Here is a 25,521-nt window from a genome sequence, read left to right as displayed (position 1 = left end):
TACATTTTAGGGTAAAGAATGGATCATAAGTCCTCTGAGCCTGTCTAATAAGCGATACCCTTGCAAAACCCTACTTTTACACGGACAAGTCTTTCGCGGCCCACAGCTTGGGACATTATCCAATTAAGGAGGAATCAGCTAGGTCAATTTGCCCTTCTCTACCTTGATGGCTACACGTTCTCCTGCATGCTAATGTCTCGGAGGTGAGCTGTGACAGCGGCCGATGACTAATGCAAGGCCGTGGGTGCCTCAGAGGTAAGCTCTGGATGATGACCCTTTCAGCACTATCAGCAGCATCACAGGTCAACAGGCTAACGACATTTAGCACAGATAAGATTCACAGTCATGGTGATAATGATAACACCAGGCCTATCATACGCAGTGTGACGGAGTGCTCAAGCAAACAGGGCGAAATGCCATCAGCAAAATGTCAACGCATGACTTGGGTCTCTGAAGGCGCTGAAGGCAACTGCTCTCCAGCTCTCAATTACCTGATGAAATATGAATGAATATTAGTTGTAATTTGGGACGAGACTTCTGGGTTTTACATTTTTTTTTATATGATACATTTGGATAAATCCAACTTTATGGCCAGTAACAGCCAGAAGGAGAGAGATAATTCTTATTCAGTCGAGTTGAGGTAAGTTATCAAGACATACCACAGTGATCTATGTTTTGCTCCAGCAGGCTACAGGCAATGCTCCATGTTGTGCATTATTGACTCTGGTAAACATATTCCTCCCAGTGCCAGAATTTCCCCTGTTGATTGGCCCGTAATGGTTGTCTCAGTTCCTGTTACAAGGTGCAGAGCCTATTTAAAAGTGAAAAGCCTATAAATGACCTTGGCACAGTATCATTACCTTTTTATAGCCTGCTTTCTGCCTTTGTGATGTAGTTAAAGTCTTCTGCTGTAAATTATCAGGTCCACTTTCACAGGTGACTTCAAGTCTATATCTTGTGCTCTGCAAAGCAGACTAAAGTCACCTGTCAGTGATCTCACACATCAGTCATGTCAGTGATAGCAGAGCAGAAGGAACAGAGCTCAGTAGTTACACGCATATATTAAATGTCTTTTTGACCTGACAGTGTTTACTCAACATCCAATGCATGCAGATGTAAGAATTAGGTTTGCAAATGCAGACAAGATATGTACAAACACTTCATCACCTTGCTGGATTGTTATCTGCCTTGGGGCAAATTTCCTGGCTTTGCAGCTAATTAGTGTTATTCATCCATCAGTTAAACCCAGTGTACACAGCTCCTAATTAACATTAAAGGAGTTTGAAGGCCCTCAGAGGAGCAGCAATACAGATACTGACTGCAAGCAAACACCGATATTTAAACTATATATACACTCAACAAAAATATAAACGCAACACCTTTGTTACTGCTCCCATTCCCCATGGGATGGACGTAGAGACCTAAAATTCATTCCAGATACACAATATAACCATCCCTCCCAAACAGTGGTCACAAATCAGTCCAAATGTGTGGTAGTGGGCACATCTGCTATATTGAGATAATTCATCCCACCTCAGGTGTGCCACATCAGGATGCTGATCTGACATCATGAGTAGTGCACAGGTGTACCTCAGACTGCCCACAACAAAAGGCCACCCTGGAATGTGCAGTTTTGTCTCACAGCAAAATGCCACAGATGCCACAAGCAATGAGGGAGCGTGCAATTGGCATGCTGACAGCAGGAATGTCAACCAGATCTGTCGCCCGTGCATTGAATGTTCATTTCTCAACCATAAGCCGTCTCCACAGGCGTTTCAGAGAATATGGCAGCACATCCAACCGGCCTCACAACCGCAGACCTCGTGTAACCACACCAGCCCAGGACCTCCACATCCAGCAGGTTCACCTCCAAGATCGTCTGAGACCAGCCACCCAGACAGCTGCTGGAACAATTGGTTTGCACAACCAAACAATTTCTGCACAAACTGTCAGAAACCGTGTCAGGGACGCTCAACTGCATGCTCGTCGTCCTCATCGGGGTCTTGACCTGACTCCAGCTCGTTGCCGTAACAGACTTGTGTGGGCAAATGCTCACATTCGATAGCGTCTGGCACGTTGGAGAGGTGTGCGCTTCACGGATGAATCATGGTTCACATTGTTCAGGGCAGATGGCAGCTGAGAATGTCCCAGTTCTTGCATGGCCAGCATACTCACCGGACATGTCACCCATTGAGCATGTTCGGGATGTGCTTGACCGGCGCATACGACAGCGTGTACCAGTTCCCACGAATATCCAACAACCTCGCACAGCCATTGAAGTGGAGTGGACCAACATTCCACAGGCCACAATTGACAATCTGATAGACTCCATGCGACGATGTGTTGCACTGCATGAGGCAAATGGTGGTCACACCAGATACTGACCGGTTCTGGGTCCCCAGACCCCCAATAGCGCAAAAAACTGCACATTCCAGGGTGGCCTTTTGTTGTGGGCAGTCTGAGGTACACCTGTGCACTACTCATGATGTCAGATCAGCATCCTGATGTGGCACACCTGTGAGGTGGGATGGATTATCTCAATATAGCAGATGTGCCCACTACCACACATTTGGACTGATTTGTGACCACTGTTTGGGAGGGATGGTTATATTGTGTATCTGGAATGAATTTTAGGTCTCTACGTCCATCCCATGGGGAATGGGAGCAGTAACAAAGGTGTTGCGTTTATATTTTTGTTGAGTGTATATATTTTGTTGAAGGTAATTTTGAACAACTTTGGCTGGAATTGCTCAGCTCTCCCCCAAAACCAACAAAGGCAGAGAAGGAGAGAGAGATGCTGAAGGATTATTCTGATAGCATCCAGGATGGGCTTCCACACGGTTTTTACACAACCTGTAACCCAACAAAACAATATCTTTATCTGATGGTGTTCTCCATTACCTTGGGAGTAATTGGATGTGACAAGACAATTATCAGATGGAAGCTTAGGGAAAGGTAGATCAACACACTGCTTACTCACTTTTGCGCTTGTGATCAAACCACATAAAACTCTTAGAAATGCATAGTAGACAAAGTGTCACCCTAATTGCAAATCCATGCCTATTACTTCAATCTAGCTGGAAAGGCATCTATTGCCTGTTTGCGGCTGCTGAGCTACAGCTAGACAAACAGTCAATTTCTGTTACATAAAATGTGGGTACTTACTATTATTGCTGTTGTCGTCCACCAGGATTATCTCTTTGAGCAGGTGGGAAGGTGTCCTGTTGACGGCAGAGTGAATAGACCGCAGAATGACAGACAAGGCTTCATTCACAAAAATGAACACAATGCTCACTTGAGGGAGGTTCAAGGGATAAGTAATGTTTCTGCACCTGTGGAGGACAAATAACAAATAAGAGGCAACGTTTAGGCCTTCAGCTTGTCTAAATGATTAACAGACACGTTTGACACTATCCCGCTTGAGAGTGAGATATTGTCAGGTTTCTTGCCAAAGTGTCTTCTTGGCAGACTATCAGAACCTTATATCCGATTATCAACGCATAAATGTTGTCACTGGTTTATGGTTAATCTAACAAATACAGGTGCTAGTGCACTGCTGGTGCTCTGCAAGGCAGAGGGAAAAGAAAAGTGGTAAGGTCTGTCATCAATCTCCCGCTCCTCTCTTTCTCTTTCAAAACACTGTTTTCTGTCACCACATGTTGACATTTGCATTGTGAATAATGAGTCCAGCTTCTTCTCCTGAAAGGAAACTAAATGTCTGTTTCCAAGATTTGCAGAAAGAGGAAGCTGCACAAAATGCCAATAAAAGTCCGGGAAACATAGCTTTCAGTCTGAACAGAGGTATTTTTAAATGACCCAGGTGTTTATCTGTGTGGTTCTATGGCTCCTGTGTTCACAGACAACTACCTCAATAACAACAGTAGCAAAATTAGTTAAAACCTCCCCATAATATCCTCTAGAAATGAACATTTAATTTAATTAAAAAGAAGAGAATTGGGTTAGGACTGTGTTATTTTATTTGCTTCTACACCACTCAGAAAAATTCAACAACTGTCCATGCTCATCGTGCTCTCCTTTCTTTTTGTATCTGCAGAAAGCCATGGCTCAGGCATAATGTTTGGGAAATGTGAAACAGAGACACAAAACATGCGTGATTAATGTCTCCCCTGGAACTGTCTCAATGAGTGTGCAGAGCCAGTGTCAGTAAGAATGAATGTTCTGAATTGAGTTCGGAGAAGAAAATGTCCAAAAGTTCTTTAAGCTGTGTAAACCTTTGCACTATATCGCCATTTATTCTCCACCATGGAGCCATCTACATATGTCTGGTCCCAAACGTGATGATGTGATGTAATTTTTTCCCTGATTTTTGTTTGGAATAACTTGTGTGATCACATTTTTTGGACTGTGGAGTGGCCTTCATTAAATTGTCATCGCTAAGAAGGTGCACAATCACGTTTGGTGATGTGAATGATTCTTGTGTTGTGTCCATTTAAGTGCTTGCTCACAGGGGAATTTCTTGATTGTTGGGGTTTTCTCCAGAATAGTAGTCTTTACCTTTGACTGTTGGGATAAATATGTATTACAGCTGCCCCAGCACCTTTAAATGGGCGATTTGTAACAGATATTTGTAGAGTAAGAATTGCCCTTTGACAACCCCGGTTAAAACTGCATTTTTCTTTCATCTATAACATAATTCACTCATTAGTAGGTAGTGAGTGGTGTTGCATGCTTTAGGCAAAAGTAAACTCTTCATTGGGTTTCAATTACTGAGGCAGTGTTTTTCCATGTGACCTTGTAAATTCTTTGTCACTTCAAAGTGATTTTTCATTAGAGCTAAAAATCAGAACACAATGCCAGTGTAGATTTCTTTAGCCAGTACATGGATGTTTACAGTGAGATTAGAGACAAAAACCATCAGGTAATTCTTAGTTAATCATCAGTTTATCATCAGTATTAGATTTTAAAAATGTTTAATGTTTTTTTTTAACACAAATAACAAAGATTTGATTCTGTTATAGATTTTTTAACATTGCATAGTTTTGTGATGTTTTATAGTTTAGTGGGTGAATTACAGAAATGCAGTTTTCCAAATAGAAAATAGAAAATAAAAATTTTAAGAACAATATTTGCCAGTTCAGGATTTTTATTTTTTTGTTTGGTCAATTGCTGTGGCCCATAAATTTAGAACAGATGTTCATGGTCCCCACAGGATGACTCCATTTACTTTTCACTGCCAAGCTGCAACCTCCAGGGCTTATAAAGGAAGCTAAAGACAAAGTGCTAATTTAAGCTCCTTCAAAGCTTCCAAATATGAATCAATCCCCAAAAACTCCAATATCAAAACCCCCAACTTCAAAGTAAAAATAACTGCCTGAAGAAAATGGGCCTTTAATTTTCCCCTTCATACTTTCATAACAACTATGAAAGTATGAAAGGGAACATTTTAGTTCACTTAATATCAAAAGTTATATTAATATTAAGCGATTAAGTAGTATTAATATTAAGGCTTCAAGATAGGGGTGTGGTTATTCTGACCGCTTTGACTGATGGGTGAATTTGACCTCTGTGTTTGTGGTGTTGTATCTACTCTGTGGTACAACCTGTCCAATACATCTGCGCTCCAGTTTTAATGAGTGAAATTCTAGTATTTTATTAATCTCTTCATTAAGCTGCACTACAATTACCAGATAACCGGTCAATATGCAAGTTGTGAGCACTTATGTTTTGTGTTTGTGTTTCTTTAATTAGGAAGTATTTTTTTGTAGTTTTTAAATAAATTTTAAGATGACATTGCCCGTACTTCTTGTTTTCATTCAGTTTTAATAAGAAAGCTAAAATAGAATTCCTAAAATTTATCCCACAAAAGGGATTCCTGTATGTGGGAACTGTTTTGAATGTGCCGGAAGTTTTACATATGAGCAGTAATCTCTCACAAATAACTCTAAGCTATTACATTTCAAGGGCCAATATATTAAAATAAATGCATGTACAAATTTATAGACATAATGCACACATGTAAACATATCTTTTGTTTGGTTAATTAACCAAATCATCCACATCACTGTCAATCAGCCTCTATTCTGCTTTCTTACTGCTCTTTTGTCATTCTACTGTTCAGACTCCTCCCCGTCTCTGTCTCTTACCCTGACCTTCGATGCCACCAAGCCTAGTCCTGTCTGAATTTCTATCACTGCTAGGATTCTGTTCTGCTATGATGACTCATTGGAGTCTATTTTTTTGCAAATAGCTTAATTAAACCCTGTATCAGTAGCTAAAAAAGAGAACACAACAATAACTCAAAAAAACATTAATTTAAAACCAAGATATGCAGAAGAGCATCTCTGAATGCACATGTCTAACCTTGAAGCAGATGTTCTACAGCAGCAGAGACCAGAAAGAGAGCCACTCTTGTCAGCTAAAAACAGGAAAGTGAGGCTACAATATACCCAAGCTCACTACAACTGGACAACAGAAAAAGGCTGACTGGTATGACATTTGCACAATAGAGTCAGAATTTGGCATAAAAACATGAAGGCATAGATCCATTCTGCCTTCAGGCTGATTTTGGTGGTGTAATAATGTGGAAGATATTTTCTTGGCACACTTAGGGCCCCTTAGCATTAACTGAGAATGATTTAAACTCCACAGCCTGAGTATTGTTGCTGACCACATCTATCTCTTTATGACTGCAGTGTGACCACAGTACAGTTTTCTGATGGCTGCTCACAGCAGGAAAGCCAACCGTGTTCAAAGTGAATTTAAATTAGTTTCTTGAACATGAAAGCGAGTTCACTGTAATGTGTGGAATGTGCTGGAATGCCATAAAGAATTAAGCCAGTTCTTATGGCAAAAGATGGTCCAACCCAGTATTAGCAAGGTGTACCTACTAAAGTGACCGGTAAATAGACATCATAACTGTGTATGTATCACACGTATCATAATTGTTACATGTGAAAAGTTGCAAAGAATTAGTGAGAAAAACTCATTGTGTTACATTTTAGGATAAATGTACCTGTCTCAAGAACCTGTCACCTGGATTTTGTGTTTCCCTTTGTATAAATAAAGAAGCCCCCAGGATCTACATTGTGTGCCCCATTAGTTTGCACCCATACTCATTAATGTGATAAGTTGCCTTCATCGTTGATACATGTAAAATGTGTATCATACATACATGCATACATATTTTTTTAAATATGTTATTGCATGCTACATCTAATTCAATGCATCTCATTGCAGTGTTTGAACATTTTTGTAATTCAATTCAATTCAATTTTATTTATATAGCGCCAAATCACAACACAAGTCATAGATACAGAGAAAAACCCAACAATCATATGACCCCCTATGAGCAAGCACTTTGGCAACAGTGGGAAGGAAACCAGTCTTGTACCAGTCTTACCCATCAGGCCTGAGGTCTGCTATTGGCCTGTCTAAAGAGAGACGATCACTGAGGTAGGCATTATATCCATAGTACTGGAACTGCTTCAGAGCCACTCGCCGGTTGTCTGGACTGAGCTCTTGACCCCAGTGAGCAAACAGTGACGAGTCAGAGAATGATGTATCCGGCTGACCATCGTCGTCCTTGCCTGGAGTCTCTATGAGGGATAGAAAGACAAATAACATAAATATTTGTCTACTCCACTCCAACTTGTCAACCTACCTGTGAGGTTTGCATAACTGGATATTTAAGGAACAGTGAAAAAACGATAAGCTAATATAATCCCTATGATTAATGTTGTTTTCCTTGTGTTGTAATGTATGTTTGCAGATGGGGGTGAACTGTTATTTAAAAAGACTGGCTGAGTGTCCTTCAACAGAAATGCTAGAGTTCATGCTGCTGATGAGAAGCTCTGTCATGTCCTTGAACACGAGAAAAAGATTCAGTTTGTCCCAGCAGTTGCTGAGCTGCGCTGTAGCTGACTTTGCTGTTTGACCTACACAGACAGGACAAAGTGAAACCAATTTGCCTACAGCAACAGACACAACCTTTCTTTCATAGTTTTTTCTCCCTTTCCTTTTAAATCCTGTCCTGTCTGGCAGTTTTATCAATCAGAATTATATGCACTGCTGTGCCAAACACATTTTGCTTTTCCAAGACCAGCTCTATAAATTCTCTATAGGCTCCTCTTGTTCATGGTTTATCTGTTTATTTCTTTATTTCTATTTCTGTTATTTCAGTTATTACATTATATGTGGTATACAGTATGACAATGTTTAAGGCAGGACAGGCAAAAAAAAAGAGGAGGGGTTGGGGAAGACATAATGAAAGGATGAAGATCAACTAGAAATGCACAATGTATTGCCAGCTGCTGCACCTGTAAAAAAAACAAAAAACATACAACACCTGGAATGCAAACATTCGAAAATGCACAGGTACATAAAGCAACAATGTATGTGTAGGCTCTAAGTCATCCAGGTCACAGTAATCTAAAGAGCTTGCAAAGAAAATTGACTGGACTTCTTTAAGTTTCTTGAAGACGTTTCACCTCTCAGTTCTAAGACCAAATGGTGGAAAGTCCCAGGTATTTAAGCCTTAGTGGGAGTTGTCCCTTAAGAGGTTCACTGACCCACTATTTATCATGTGCATCATCATATGGGTTAAAAAATTGTGTGGGTCATTATCAGCAGAAGGTTTCGGGCGAAACTACTGTGAGACCTTGCCATCATGTGACTTATTGAGATCAAATTACGCAAGATGTGAGTGGGTGTTAGGTGTGTGGATGGGACCTCCGAAGATCCGCCAAGATGGAGTCCCACTCAGACAGTATAAACAGTTAGCAGTATAAATTCAGCTGCCTACAACATTTCCAAGAACCTCGCCAACATCCTAGCTCCCCTTCTGGGGAACGCACCCCATCACATCAAAAACTCCACTGACTTCACCAACAAGGTCCAGAAACTTGCCACATAGCAAAATTGTATGGCCCGGATCTGGCCCATACATGGGCCAGCACAGGACCATCAGTGTGTCTGCTGCTGGCCCATGTGTGAACTACCTCTGGCAAACCTGATCTGGGCCACCAAAGGCCCGTCATTCTTTGCGGTATGTGGGCCATGTGTAAGTTGTAAGTTGGCCCCAGATGTCAGCCTAATGTGTGCCTTATCAAGCCATGTAATAACAACATGTGTCAGAACATGCAAAACAGTGCAAACGTAACATGACGAAGCTCTATTCAGACAGTGAATGATCTGATTATTATATAGCGCTTTTCTAGTGTCCCGGATTACCCAAAGTACTTTATACGACATGCCACATTTACACAATTTCTCCAAACTCAGTGCTTCCTAACTACATTCACACTCTTGACATGCAGACTGGAGGAGCCAAGGATTGAACCACTAACCTTCTGATCAGTAGGTGACCTGCTCTACCTCTTGAGCTACAGCCACCCACTGGCAAAGATGAGTAAACCATCACTAGGTTTTGGATAAAGTGTACACTCACAAACCTGTCAAACCTGCATTTGAAATGTTGGCTACCATAGCAGTATAGTATTGCAACATGGCATTTGGGTCTTCTAACTAAAATAGGAAAACAGGAACATAAATAGTGCCATCATTGCCAGACCTGGCCCACATCTGGTTGACATACACTCTGCCATGACACCGGTCAGTCAGAAGTGCCAGCTTCAAATTCAAATTCAAATTCAAATTTTATTTGTCACGTACACAGTCATACACAGTACGATATGTAGTGAAATGCTTGGACAACTGCTCGTGACCTAAAGAAAACAAAAAAGGAAAAGGCTATGAATAAGATAGGAAATAAATATGAAAAATTAAAAAGGGTAAATTTAACTAGGAAGGAATAAAATATAAATTAAGGTTAAAAATGAAATAACTGTACAACACAAATTAGAATGAAGGGTAAATTTAACTGGGAAGAATAAGATAAAATATATAAATTAAAGTTGAAAATAAAATAACTGTACAACAAAATACACAATACACAATATAGAACTATATAAGAATGTATGAAGAAATCTAAATATAAATAAATATATACACAATAACAGCAGCTGTACAAGTATTAACCGGAAATGAAGAATATAGTGACCAGTGTTGTGCAAAAACAAAGTCCAGAAAGTCCAGTGTGTGTGTAAGAACCATATGTGTGGGTCAGTACTGTGTGGTGGTGTGATTGAGAGACCGTATCGCCTGCGGGAAGAAGCTCCTCCTCAGTCTCTCTGTGTTGGTCTTCAGGGAGCGGAATCGCTTTCCTGACCTCAACAGAGAGAACAGTCTGTTGTTGGGATGGCTGAGGTCCTTCACGATCTTCCTGGCCTTGGTCCAGCACCGCCTGCTGTAGATTGAGTGCAGGTCAGGGAGCTCGGAGAGGATGGTGCGCTCAGCTGACCGCACAACCCTCTGTAGAGCTCGTCTGTCCTGCATGGTGCTGTTCCCGAACCAGGTTAAGATGTTTCCCGCCAGGATGCTCTCTATGGTGCACGAGTAAAAGTTCCTGAGCACCTTGGAGGGCAGTTGGAAGTCTCTCAAGCGTCTGAGGTGGTAGAGACGCTGTCGGGCCTTTTTCACCACGGTGTTGATGTGACAGGACCATGACAGGTCCTGCGTGATGTGAACTCCGAGGTATTTGAAGCTGTCCACTCTCTCCACTGGGCACTCGTTGATGACGGGGGTCTGGTAGTTCCTCTCCTGCTTAGTGCTGAAGTCCACTATCAGCTCCTTTGTCTTACTGACGTTTAGAAGGAGGTTGTTCCTCTGGCACCAGTTCTCCAGATTCCTAATCTCCTTCAGGTAGGCCATCTCGTTGTTATCAGAGATCAGGCCCACCACGACGGTGTCGTCAGCAAACTTGATGATGGTGGTGGAGCTGGTAGTGGCCACACAGTCATATGTGTACAAAGAGTACAGCAGGGGGCTCAGAACACACCCCTGGGGGGCTCCAGTGCTGAGAGTGGTGGAGGCTGAGACATGTCCGCCCATCCTTACTGCCTGTGGTCTGCCAGTTAGGAAGTTGGAGATCCACTGACACATAGATGAGCTGAGTCCCAGATGCTCCAGCTTGGTGGTGAGTGTGGAGGGAATTATGGTATTAAATGCAGAGCTGTAGTCTATGAAGAGCATTTTAACATAATTCCCCCTTCTAGTGTCCAAGTGAGTGAGTGATGTGTGGAGGAGATGAGAGATGGCATCGTCTGTGGAACGATTTGGACGGTAAGCGAACTGTAGTGGGTCCAGTGTGTCTGGTAGTGAAGAAATGATGAAGTCTCTGACCAGGCGTTCAAAGCACTTCATCACTACTGAGGTGAGGGCTACAGGGCGATAGTCATTGAGAGAAGCAGGGTGGGGTTTCTTCGGGACAGGAACAATGATGGACTCTTTGAAGCATGTGGGGATCACCGACTGAGATAAAGAGATGTTGAATATCTCAGTGAACACAGGAGCTAGCTGGTATGCGCAGTCTCTTAGGATACGACCTGGGATGCCGTCTGGTCCTGCTGCTTTCCTGGTGTTCACTCTCTTGAAGGCTCTCCTTACTTCATGCTCGGAGATGACGAGCACGTTTCCGGTGCTGGCAGTATCTTCCTGTCTGCAGCCGTTAGCGCCGCTAACACTAGCATTGTTGGAGACCTTAGCTGCAGCCTCGAAGCGAGCATAGAAAGTGTTCAGCTCGTCTGCCAAAGTCACGGCCGCGTTCGTCATACCGGTTGTTGGTGCTTTATAGTCCGTTATTGTCCTTAGTCCCCGCCACAGGCTCCTAGAGTCACTCTGTTGGAGTTGTGACTCTAGTTTCCTCCCGTAGCGCTGCTTCGCCTCTTTCACCGCCCTCCGCACGTTATATGACGCTTGATGCCAGATCCGGGCCAGACCTGTTTTCTATAGGCCTGGGCCACATAAACCAAACCGCAATCGAGCCAGATATGGCATGCCATCACATAGGCAGTACCATCTATGCCAGGCCTGGCCCATATGTGGATGACATACGTCTTATCATGCCAGAAGTCAGCCAGCAGTGCCGGCTTGGTACCAGATCCGGGCCAGACCTGCTTGCTATGTGGGTTATACTGGATCCAGAAGAAACCATAGTGTCCTTTGATGTGGTTTCACTCGTTACTTGCAGATATACAACTGAGGCAGTGGAGACTGTCAGAAAATGACTAAAGCAAGACAGCTCCTTAGAAGACAGAACCAGCTTTGGCCCTGATCAGATTTGCCCACTGTTAGAGCACTGCCTTACCACCACATATTTTAAATACAGTGAGGGTTTCTACAGACAAAAAACAAGGATGTGCCATGGGCTCCACAGCGTCACCCATTGTGTCCACTGTGAACGATTATCCTTGAAAAGAGGGGATGGCTTGCAGCACCTACTGTCTGCTACCTACAATCCCAGGGCCCCAGGTCGTGCACCTGGACCCACCCAGAAGAGGCGAGCTTTCCTGCCTCTGCCAGAACCTCTGGACAGGTGTGTAGGACCATATATCATGCATACAGTTCTCAGCAGAGTTCTCTTTGCAGTGGGTGCATATGTTTGAGTGTTTAAGGCCCATAAGATTTTCCATATAACATGTTCAAGATTTTTTTATCCCTTTCTCATGCCACGATGCAAACTTTAGTATTTTCTTTTCCTGACAGATATCTGGATTGTTCCAAATGTGTGTTAGTTTACATGGGAAAAATGAACATTTAGTTATTTTTAAGATGTCCCACCAGGCTGTCAGAAAGATTTTTATGTTAAGGCTTTTAAAGCAGTTTTGATGCTTAATACTGGAGCTTATGAAAGGCAAATTAGAGATTTTTACTTTTCCACGGAGTCTAGTGATTTAAACCAAGTAAACCAAGGGATTTATTAGGGATAACTGAGAAAAAATTGTTTATTTTTGGCAAAATCATAATTTTCATGGTGGCAACTGAGAGGCGCCTGGCAGAAACATATATACCTAGATATCTAATATTACCTGACTGTATTGGGGTGGTGGTGTTTTTCAAATTGCAATTCAGAGGCAAAACTGCTGATGGAATAGTATGATATGGATAAGAACTTATCTATAAGTGTGATCGTCTTTCTGAGAGAGGTTTGTGAGTTCCTAAGGAAAAGTAATATATCATCGGCATGCAGGCTTATCTTATGGTCTGTATTTTCAATTTGAACTGGTTTGATAGCTATATTTTGTCAGATTGCTACCACTACTGGCTCAATAAAAATACAAATATTTTTTTTATATTTTAAAATATTTATTTATATATTTTTTAAATATTTATTTTATATTCTGATATAGCAGAAATTCAGAAGGATTAATCTGTGATGAAGTCTTTAAAATATTTATTTATTTGTTGTTGTGATGTTTACGTTTATGTGGTAAATTCCAGCATTCAGGCAAAGCATACATAATGCTGAGTGCTGAGGGAGAAGAGAAAAGATATGAATGGTGACAAGGGAAATAAGTTAATGCAGCCACCCAAGAACCATTTTGAGTAACCTAAATCAACTAACCATCCCCATGGATGGATGGATGGTCTGTCGCAGGGCTAACACATAATGACAAAAAAAAAGAAAAAAATGACAAAAAAAGAAAAATTACAGGCTAAGATGATTAAACCAGCAATATTTGTTCTACGTAGACATGTCTGTTAGTGGGAAAGGAAAGTGAGAAGGGAAAAGCAGAAAGTGACGTTTGTGTAGATCCAGGTCACCTGGCGTGGTGTTATGATCGCAATAAAGCTGGCTGTTGACACACAGTTTATCAGTGATGAAAGCTCGAGAGCCTTCTTGGATGAATTTCTTTCAGATCTCTAACAGAACCTTGTGTCATTCCAGGATGTCTTTGGAAAACTGGTTGTTGAAGTCTGTTCCTCTTAGCTCCTGGCTGTGGCTCTTCACCAGTTCGTATTTTTTTAAGTGTTCAAATTTGGCCAAGAACGATCAGCTCATCGATTTCCCAAACAATGGACACGAGGGAAGCTGATGTTTTTAACTACATCCTCCAGGTTTCTGGTGAGTGGAAGAAATGACTCACTGTTGTTTCCGGGTCTTCTTCTGCCTTCTCTGGTATTCCTGAAAACACCAAGTTGTCCCTCATGTTGCCGGCCTGGAACCTGATGACAGTTTCCTTGATTTTTTTTCTTTTCTTCTGAGAGTTGGGTCATTCTTTCAATTAGGAATTCACCAACTCTTTGAGGGTGGCATTTTCAGCAGCCAGTGTTTCCACCTGCTGCTGGCTGAACTCCACCGACTCGCACAGTGCCTGAAAATCTTTATGCAGGATTTCCAGGAGGGCCAGGCGTACGTCTAAGCTGGACAGCTTTTTTAAACAGTGGACGCCAAAATGTCAACAATGTTGCTGTACTGTGGAGAAGCTGGCTGTGGTGAGTCTTCAGGGCGGTTCCTTTGCTGCTGGAGGGAGTCGGCACCTTGTTAGTTGTGCCCAGTACACTTTTTACCTTTCTTTAATAGTTAATCACTTGGTATTGTGTGATCCTTCTTGGAAAATATGATCCTACTGTGTTCTTACACTACATGAGACTGTAAAAGGACTGTGTTTAAAAGGCTGACAGCAGAAAAATTCAACACGGTGACTGCACTGAGAGCTTAGAGACATTTAAGTTTTGACGAATGCGACATTACAGCTTTCGGTCCGTGTTGATAGACTCACTTCATGACCAGACTCCATAAAGCAATGGTAGCATCATTTAAACCTTTTGTAAAAGCTTCCAAGAGACATTAATGAACTTAAGAGGTAAACTTTTGAGTGTGTTTAACAGTGTGAGTGTGATTTATCCATAAGAGGGTCGATCACCAAAAATACAGCAAATAAAGCGCATAAAAAATTTAAAATGAAGTGATGTAATCTCAAAAGAGACACAATAAAAGTTTTCAATACTTGCAATACTTACAACACTTACAATTATACTTGCAATATCTAATCCCAAAATATTTTCTGTGATGCTTATTAATACACTTATTAAAACACTTTTTTCATTTCAGTGAATAGTGTGCAACAGGTCTGAAAACTGAGGCTGTTAGTAATATTAAGAAAACGTGATTGCAAACAGAGGGACTCTAGAGGCGGGAAAAAATAGTCAGAAAATAATTAACGTTATAAAAAATTACCTCTGTGTCATGGTTAATAATAACATATTGTAAATTAAAATGGCCTCATCAGCAGGAAATGAAATCTAATGAAAAGAGGTTCTGGCGTATCATGTGTTAATAATTTCATTAAGAGAAGGCATCAGTGCCCTGCAGCATAGCGAAACTATAGAACAATAAAAAAGAGACAATTTCCATTATAAACCTTCAGTATTTCAGCTCCCTGCTGAAATACTGCAGCTATCAGGGATAATTCACATCCTACCATACGTAAACATTTATGTATGGTTATTAAAAAAAAAAGCTGTTTAGTAGAAGAGTGACAAAAATAATTTCGTCATTTAATTACATTTTCAAAGTTCAGATTTATTCATTTTAAGCTGTTTTAATACAGCTACAGTATTCTATTAACTGAAGACTATTATTATATTTTTTACCAATAAAACGTGAGCAAAATAAACTAAGAACTCTCAAATACCCAAAGAGAAGTGAGGGGTGACTCCTCACTGAGACTGCATACAAAAGACAGGTTACAGACAATAATATTCATGAGCAGATTAAATACAACAATATGAAGGGGAAGCAGGTGTAACAGGATTACATTATGAACAGAACGAAAAACTTCTTCTGAAAAGGCAGGAGATAATACTACTGTGCTTTGAAAGGAAAAAAAACCTACAAAGTTTATACTCCGTTAAATTAAAACACAGTTTCTATCCTGTACATATTTGCTTATCATGAGGACATAATCATAGTTTTGTACCTCGACCCTGAGTCTGACCTTAAAATGGTCTCTTAAAAATTTCTTTAAATAGCCTCTGGGCATCTTAGAATATTTCTGTTTCAGCTTAATATCTCTTTTTACAAATAAGAAATTTTAAAACTCCACAAGCACATGGTGTGTTAGCCCAACAATAAACAGCAGGCAGTACAGACAAAGCTGACAAGCTAGTAAACATTGGAGAATTTGGAGGATAGAGGCAGAATTAGAGATGAACAAAGCAAACATTACACTCATATATTCATCACTGGGCAAGAAATACAATTCCAAATGAATTATCTTGTTTTGTGTAATTCCTGGTGTGTAAATGTACTGTTTGCTAACAAATGCATGTAAATGTGATAATGCAGTCTTGCGTTATGCAGTCAATCTTGTTCTGAAAATTACTCTGTGCAAAAATATTGCAGAGAAATATGGAGGAAATTTCACTTTTAGGTTAAAAATCCTAACATGCAAATTATAAATGTAAATGAGGCATTGAGTCCAGATGGAATTACCTGTAACTAATCTAACCTGTAGGTCATTTTAATATTTATTCTATTTTAACCTCGTAAGACCCGAACTCTTCCACGGCATGCATTTTTAATTTCTCTTTGCTATTTGGGCTGATTGGGACCCGATGAATGTAAAAATAAAGAATTTCCAGAATTTTTTTTTTTTTACCTGATTTTTGTTCCTGACGAAAATGAGATGCACATATGAGGATATTTGTTTAAAATTTCAATAGAACAGTGGCAGTATAATGTCCCCGTAAGTGGATATCAGGCCCTTTCTAAAGCAAAATTTAATATTTTGGTCTAGACAACCCAAAATGTGATGTCCACATGTACCAACTACTGTGAGCTTTAAATGCTTTAAATACTGTGCGCAGTAACAAGGAATAGATTGCACTGAAGCACGAGCTGATGATTGAATGTATTTGTCTTGCTGCACAGAAAGCTACCAGCTGACTGCATGTCTCCTGCATTTATCAAATGTGGTGCAGTATTGTACACAAAGTTATTTATCTTTGATACATCACAGTGGCGTAGCTGTATTTTATAAAAATGCTCAGAGAAACATTTACAAATCAAAAAGCCAGCCAACATCCAAGCTGAGAGAAGACAGAAAACGATACAAGCCCGAGGCAGTGAAACTTACATACAACCCACAGTTGTTTCACTGCTGTGAAGCACAGAGGAAGTGTCTCAGCTCTCGATAAGAGAACTCTGTGGTTAGGCTAAGGCCTGCGTAAAACTTCTCCAAGTCTTTCAATCTGGGCAAGCATGCCTGAAGGCCCATTCATCTGACTGCTTGTGGTGGTGATTAATTAAGCCTACAGAGATGATTTCCTCTGCGGTGAATCCCAGAAGTAGCTGTTAGGGCAGGTTGGTGTTGTTTAGACAGAGTGAGTTTGGCAACTTGGTGTTTTTTAGTACGTCTACATAATCACATCTGACAAATAGGATAGCACAATACAATTACTGCAGTGGTTCAAACGAAGACCAAAGCAATTAAAAGTGTGTCACATGACTCTTCTATTAAGCAGATCACGTGACTCACTTTAACCTTGTGTTTGGAGAGTGGTTTCCTCTTGAGCACAACAAACACTGCTGCTAATTCAAGTAAAGCACAGCCAAACACCTGAGGCAAAGAGTAGGGCATGTGCATAGCGCGTGTAGACTGGGAAAGTATTCCCTAAGCTTCCCAGAAGCACTCCAGCCCTGTGTGGAGTGCAACACTAAGTGTGCTTTCAATGCGTGCACAGCAAGGCAACTGAGTTACGGCCGTCTCCCGTAGTCACAGAGGAGAGACGAGGAAAAAAGATATGCACATACAACCAAAACACACTCATCATTAACAGAAGAAAAAAAGTTGTTAGGGAACAGATAACAGTTAACAAAGACGTCACTGAAAGAGAACAACAAACCTCCAGGTCCTGCATGGTCAAATTTTTGGGAGGAAAAGCAGTACGTGTTAAATTATTCAATTTGATCCCATTAAAGATAGTTCAAAGTGATGAAACCACCCCACAATGCACAAAGATTTTATCAAATTATATTTACTCATGCCCCCATGCTTGTGAAGGGAAAATGTTTTGAATGTCAAACACAAAGCATTATCATTTTATAGAAATCCCTTCTGTGCAATGCTAACTCACAGTGGTACAGATGTAGACCTCTGATAAAGCTCTTGCAGACACTGGGAGCTTTTTACCTGCGCCTTCAAACCCTAAGGTACACAGTACACTTGGTAAGAAATGCGAGGCTGTTGAAACTATTTAATGCAAATCAATACGATGACAAAATGTCCTTTAAGAAATACTTAGTATATCTAAGACCCTGCAAACTGTCAAATGGACAAGAGTGGATGGATGGAGAATATTCTCATTAACCTTATATAGTCCTAAAATAACTTAACTGATGAAAAGCTTTGTTTTGTGATGAATACATGGTGTATATTTCTCAGGGTTTTAGAGACCTTTTTTGTTCACTTTAAGTAGCAGACTGGCCAACACCAAACTCATGCTAGGTGTGACACCAGTCAAGACAACTCAAGTCAGAGCAAACTAATTACTTATATCATTTATTATATATATAAAAATGATCAAATTAATCTTGTTTTTTCAGCTCTTATAGTAATGATAATAATGGTTACTATCTTCAGAGATCACATCACTGGTTATCCTCGATCCTTTCTTTATTTAATACGTGACAGTAGGCTTAAATTGGGACAGATAATCATCACCATATTCATAAATAGTCGTCCAAGAGCTTCCCCAAAGGATGCTATCCCTGTTTGTATTTCTGACAGTAATTATGGTTTAGTGAGGGGGAAGAGCTTCCTTATAGACACTCTATTCAGACGAGGTCCAACAGATGTGTTATCGATATGAGAGGCAGAGGTCATATATTGGGCCTCAGTCACATAGGCCTAGCGATCCATTGGTGACACCCTGGCAACCTCTGGCCGCTAGGGAAAAATGTGTATTCCCTGCCTGTATGAGTGGTTGCTCGAGATTGTTAGCAAAATCTTCTGTCATCTTTATCAGTTTATGATTTTGATTTTAAAATCTAAATCATCATTAATAATTAATGAGCAGAACAGAAGTTTAAAAAGCCACACCACAATGTCCTTATGATTTCATTGAAATGATTTCAGTGAAGCGATTAGAAAACGTTATTGAACCAGTTCCCCAACCAGCAAGTGGCTGGTGGAGGTTGCTGCGTAAATGGTTGCTAAGCCTCAAACAACAACAACAACAACTAAACAGCACCAGTATTTCCCTGAATGGTTGGTGAATTGTTTTTTTTTTTGTTTTGTTTTGTTTTTGGGGTTTTTTTGGCCTGTCCCGTTTGGCTCTTTTGCCATCAGAATTGTTGTCTAAAGGCAAAGAAAGATGCCCAACGGATTTACTTTACCAAACTGACCATCCCAGCCTTGCCGTAATGGTCCATTTGATTCACCTTTTATTGTTTATTTTATTTTCACTTAATGAATACGGGACAGACTTGACTGGGGGAAAGAAGGGGAGAAAGAAAGAGGGAAAGAGAAACAGCTGAGAAGAGGGACGGGGGAGAAGGGCAAAAGACAAAAACCAACAGAACGGGCAGAGAAAAAAAAAATGCATATATCAATCACCTGGATCACCTGCTGAGAAAGAAAAAAGAAAGCAAGCAGAAGAGAACAAGAGTAATAGAATAAACAACATCACAATGATATATGGGAATATGACAGTAAATACTAAATGTTAAACATTATTGTGCAGCACATAAGATCAACAGAACACAGTGTGCTTTGAGGTAGGAGCCAAAAAGGGTGTAGTTTGTGGGTGTGATCACCCGTGTGTACACCTGTGAGCATGGACGCGCTTGTTTTTTGTTTTTTAAAAGGTTCCTTCATGTAATAATCTGCTAGAGGGTGTGGGGGGGCCACAGCCCCGTCCTCCAGGGTGTGAAGCAGGTGTGGAGAAGATCAAAACTCCAGACATCCAGAGGCCCCCAGAACACAAGAGACCAAGGAAGACCAACAGAGGGGCAGCCGCGCCACTGTCCCAGAAAGAGCTGAGGAGAGTCCCAGATGAGGGCTCACTCAGCAGCCGCGGAGCAGAAGCCAGGGGGAGTTGCAGTGACGCGCCCGTGAGCTCCGCTGGCAGCCAGCTGCGCCTGAGTGACCGAGCCCCAGGCCGAGAGGCCGGGGGCACCTCACCTCCGAAGTGGCCCGAGCGAGCCCCAGGCCCCAAGCCCCGATAAGCGGCCGCCAAGGAGTGAGCCGGTGTGTACCTGGACGCCCATCCCCGGACACAAAGAACCACCAACGCACCGATGTCTGAGGGGGTCCGCCACTGGCAGGGGAAGTGGTGGTAGGGGGAGATAGGCCTCCAAACCTTGGAGGGCCTGAGATGTCCCCAGAGAGGTGGCGCCTGACACCCAACCTGACATATAGAGACAGACATACAGGCACACACAGATACAAACATCCATTCCCACCCTCATGCTCTCATATGCACTTACTCCACACTCAACCAACGTGGAGACAGACATAAAGAGACGTTGTACACACGATCACACTCCCCAAGCGTACTCTACAAACCGGGTCTAGGTGCCCCCGCCCCTGGAGGGGGGAACTGCACCCAGACCCAGGTGGTGTTTCCCTTTTCCCTGCGGTGGGGGGAGGCAGACCGCCCCGACTCCGCAGCAGCAGGAAGGCTCCACACTCCAGACCGCAGTCGGACGGCCAACTCCTCCTCCTAGTCCTAGCCCCCCCGCTCCAGCAGGTCGCAGAGAACGGGGGTGAGAGAAGACTCCAAACCTCCCTCCACCCGCTCATTGTAATGTTGATGCATGTGTGTTCTAAGGTGCATTTAAAACCCAGGAGGGCATGGAGCTACCTGCCAGAGAGCAGCAGGTAAGCGCATGGTCCCTCCTGCTAGCCCTCAATGTCTACGTGTATTTAAAATTGAGAGGTGGGCAACGATGCCAGGGGTGGGGTGTACACCCTGATGGTACTTTGGACTCCGTGTATCGTGCCCACCCCCAAGATCCTATATGTATGTGTAATGAGAGTGTGAGTAATGTGAATGTCTAAGTTGGTGAATTGTTGCCGAAAGTTGCTTGCTTTCATTGCAAGTAGATTACGACAGTCATCATTTGCATGTACAATGACAATAAAAGGCTATTCCATTTTATTCGATTCCATTCTACTCTTACATACCACTTTTTCCTCGAAGAAAAACAATGGTTTGCACAGCAATTTTCACAGTTTCATGACCTCATGGCAAGCAGTTAGTGAGTGACAAATCAGCAACTGCCATACAGTCTGCTAGAAACTAGTTGGACAATACTAATTTTTCCCTAGTGACCAATGGTTGCCACATGCTTGCCAAGCAGTCTCGAGGGATAGTATAGTAGTTTGGTAGTCTTGTAAGATATACTGTTTTACCACATTTTTTACCACCTCCACAGGTCCAGTCAGAAAATAGCAAAAAGATGGCTGATATTAAGAACCTACTTTATAGTCATCATATTTTTACAGCTTATTACTCAGGATATATTGTTAGTGCTTCAGTTTCAGTCTATTATTTTAATCTAATGGTCTAAGTAGAATGTTTTGGGAAAAACAAGATGAAAATCAGATTTATGAACTTCTGGGTTTTAGTTCTGTTATTTCGAAACTAATTTATGTAACTCTCACTGAGATCTAAGCTTCAAAACTCTTAATGCAGGTACTGAGGAACTCAAATGTGTTTTGCTACAAACTAAAATTGATGTGCACATTTTGCTTTAATCAGTGATCCCTGTTTGACCGAGACATGAGACAAGCCTTTCAAAAGGTCTTGTGTCTATTCTTGTAATTTCACTGTCTAGAAAATACCGTCCAATTAAAACAGAGAGTCTGCAATTTATCCTATCCTGTCATTTTAACATCCAACGTAATGAGAGTGGAGTATGAAGCCAAGACATCAAACACCGTTACACGATCAATATATTCATTGTATATTCATTCGGACCGTGAGCAGGGAGAGGACCTTCGATTACAACATCGATTACAGTCTTATGAAAAAGGCAGATGAAGATTTCAGGCACACGGTTTCTATAAAACTAGATAAGCTGCCTGCTAAAAGAGACTGAATATTTATTTTAAAAAATTTACTGTTCAAGGTCAATTTGACAATAGTAGGGAATGATGACACACACACACACACACACACACACACACACACACTGATTATAGGTAAAAGTACTCTTGGATATTGTGGTATTGATCTATATTGCCCAACTCTAAACAGACAAAGTATTTGCGTCCCTCCTGCTTTCCTAGTTTTATACTATATTTGTCACACTTAACTGGTTTGATGATCTGAAATATTTTCCATATTGGACAATGTATTAATATAAAAACTGATCCAAACCAGCTTGCCCCCATATGAAAAAGTAACTACTCCTTTAACATAATAACTGGTTGTGTCACCCTTGGCAGCAATAAGTCCTTCACACCCCTGTGGAGGAATTGTGGTCCACTCTTTGGTCTATTTTCCAAACGTTTTCCTTTTTTAGCTATAAAGCAAAAAATCTGAGTCTGAGCCAGGATTGTAAAATAAGCTGGAACCATAAACCCAAATGAAAGACAACACATCATCCGATCCAGTAAAAACATGCCAGACAACTAATAGATAAAAAAAAGTCAAAAAACTAACTAATTTCATATGTACTGACAAAAAACCTTTGATGCCTTTGAAGTAGATTTCTACTGTATATCCATGTCTCTTCATACACCGAGTCCATCCATCTATTCTTAACCACTTATCCAGTTCACGATAGCAGGTGGCGATGGAGCCTATCCCAGTTGTCATAGGGTGAGAGGAGGGTACACCCAGGCCACGTCACCAGTCATGGAGCTAACACGGGCACAACTAATTGTGCTCATACTCAGACCAGCTATTAACTAATTAACCTAAGATTCATGTCTTTGAACTATGGGAGGAAGCTAGAGTACATGGAAGAACCATAGCAGGCACAAGGAGAATTTTCAAACTCCACGGAGAAAGGCTCCAGCCGGTAAGCAGCTTCAAACCCATTACTATCTCGCTGTGAGGCAGTGATGCTAACCACCTTGTCACCACCCAGGCATGGTAAGGTTGAATGGATATTTGGAATATAAATAAATAAATCCATTAATGCTGCAGCATTATCCTTCACAAACAGCCACAGACACAATAAAACATAATGCAGGAAGTCCATTTTCAGTAATTGACTTTCCCACACTAAATGGAGGATGAGTTGCATTATAAGAGGTTAGCAGTGGACCAGTCCTTGTACTTATCTTTCCCTCTGACCACTGCAGACTGAACAGTAGAAATACTGCATCCGTGTTAGAAAGTAAAAGTGTTCTTGCACATGTTCACTTTGCCAATTCAGAACTGTGTGAGGTGACATCAGACTTTGCTGAGTACCTTTTAAAATTTTCACACTAAAACTCTGTTGGCACCTCAGGGTTGCAACTCAGTGGTCACATTCAAGTCAGTGTGAGGGGTGCAAGAGAAACAGATTCTTTAAATAAATAATTTGCTGTTGACTGTCTTATCTTATCTGCTTTTACTTTGTTTCCAACAGCAAGTCACGGTAACACTGCTCCACTCACATAAGAGTCGTTCAAAGAAAAACAGTAATTTGCATTTTGTTACAGACTGACACACTGTTCCTTTGCGCCTTTTGTCTAAATGTGTAGCTTCAAAGAATGACTCATTTTTAATTTTAACTTGATGTGGAAGCGCATGAAGAGACAAGTTCAACTGCTTTCAGAAATATGGTTAAAATAAGACTGCTCTTATCTGACAGTGATGTGAAGAAGGTCACTGATGCTTTGATTTCATTATAAATCACCTTTTTTCTCTTCCTTCCCTTGCCATTTTAGCTGCAGGTAGCAGGAAACATTGCTGGTAGACGCTTAACAGAAGCTAAATGACATATTAATCCAGTTTTATCGCCTTTTCTCTGTTTCTCTCCCAGGTTTAGAAGAAGTTCAAAGATTTAATTGATTCTGGCATCGCCTGTTTCAAAACCATTTCACAGCCCTGCCCCTCCTACCCAAAGAGCCAGGCCACAAGAGTCTTAGATCTTCTGTAAATTACCTCATGACTCATCCAGAATTGAGACTAAATGTGGAATTCATGCAGCTGCTGTTAATCAATATATGTAGCAATTATGTTATTGTTACACTATCTTTAATTCGTATGTTAACAGGGTGTGAGCAAAAAAAATATGAGCAGGAAGACAGAGACGAGATTCAATGATCTACCTGAAATCAGCACTGGTGTAGCAGTTTGTGCTTTAAATGTCAAATTATGAATGCAGGATTAGTCGATACAAACAACTAAATTGGTTTTGTCAAAAGGACATGGAGAATGTCTGCATTTACAAAAGAAATGCTAACTAAAACACTTGTTCTCTTTTGCAGGGTGATCAATGCTAACTGGCCTTAGCAGTATTAATTCAATTTGGAGCCAAGACCCGTGGTCTGTAAAGCATCTGGAAAAATTCTGCTTTACAAAGTAACACCATCTTTATGACATCATTTATTTAACTGTAAATTATGTTGCATGAGTTTAAAGCTGTACTAATCAACTTCTGTCTGTTAACACCATCTCTGAAGAATATCGTCACATAAAAGCTGTGACTTATAATCACAAACTTCCATAGAATAATAACCTGACTCTGCAGTTTGCCTGAGTTAAAGAGGAATAAAGTCCTGTGAAAAACTAACTACACCCTGTGATTCAGTGGCTTATAGAACCACCGTTAGCAGAAATGAGAAATCGTTCATCACTGTCTTAAATTGTTGGGGATGAATTTTGGCCCACAATGTTGCTTCAGTTCATTGAGGGTCCCCCGACACATCTAACCAATAAGTGGACTGAAAATTCTCCTGTGGTTTGTAATGGCAAATCTTAGTTTCTTTGGAGTCCACTTGGATTCTTCTCTGTTTGAAAAGAACTCAAACCAGGGGAAAGTTTACTTACTTATCAACTGATATGGACCAGAGAAAACAAACGATGGGTGCGAAAACATCCTCAGAACTATGTGAATTACTTGTAAAATGAAGTGATACAACCTGCGCAGTTATGTAAGCTCACCCTAAAGAAGATGCATGCTATGGCAAAACACGTTGAGTGTGATCAGTTTTTCATGTTTATAGACCAGTTACAGCTTTTATTGTCACTCCTTCCTCACACAACTCACCCCTCTTCTGGCAATAAATACAGTTAATAACCAATTAGTCTACTTACTGGCAGAAAGGCTAAGTTGGCCACTGTATAGATGCTGTATAGGCATCTCTGACTTGGGGGGAGGGTGGTAGTGGCGGTGGGAGTCTCTCATTAGGACGCATCAGTAGCTGCATGTCACACTGACATTTTCCTCTTGAAAGAGGAGAGGGGTGAGCAGCTTTTTCATTGTTTACTCCCAAGAGGGGATATGCAGGGACAGAATTTAGGAGGGTCATGTTTACTTGCAGCGGCCTTTGTCATCTCTACTCCTTTTGTTCATTTCTCCTCATTAAAGCCCTGAAATCACCCATGCCCTTCAGAGGGCCACAGATGCTTTGTTTTTGCTTTTTCATCCTTTAGAAGAAGAAGTCTCCTGTAAAAATTCAATGTCATTAACACCAAAAACATCAGAGCAAAGTAACTCCTGATATTTTCCTTCTTTTGAAGAACAGCAGATATCATGAGACACTGCCGGCGTTA

General features: G+C 41.2%; 1 protein-coding gene across 1 annotated transcript in view; it reads right to left on the bottom strand.

The window, feature by feature from the left end:
- The window catches only part of galnt18b (UDP-N-acetyl-alpha-D-galactosamine:polypeptide N-acetylgalactosaminyltransferase 18b), a 106,370-nt gene that overhangs the window by 55,008 nt on the left and 25,841 nt on the right, over positions 1 to 25,521 (bottom strand). The window contains exons 2-3 of the mRNA XM_086287803.1: positions 7,361 to 7,556; positions 3,166 to 3,332 (exon numbers count right to left, since the gene is read on the bottom strand). Coding sequence (XP_086143929.1) covers positions 3,166 to 3,332; positions 7,361 to 7,556 — 363 coding nt within the window. The remainder of the gene's footprint in view (positions 1 to 3,165; positions 3,333 to 7,360; positions 7,557 to 25,521) is intronic.

The sequence above is a fragment of the Aulonocara sp. 'chitande type north' Nkhata Bay genome, linkage group LG1, assembly GCF_057382095.1.
Source record: "Aulonocara sp. 'chitande type north' Nkhata Bay isolate Kocher_YH1m ecotype deep benthic linkage group LG1, A_spYH_male_GT1.1, whole genome shotgun sequence".
NCBI lineage: Eukaryota > Metazoa > Chordata > Actinopteri > Cichliformes > Cichlidae > Aulonocara > Aulonocara sp. 'chitande type north' Nkhata Bay.
This window is presented reverse-complemented; position numbering and strand designations above follow the sequence as displayed.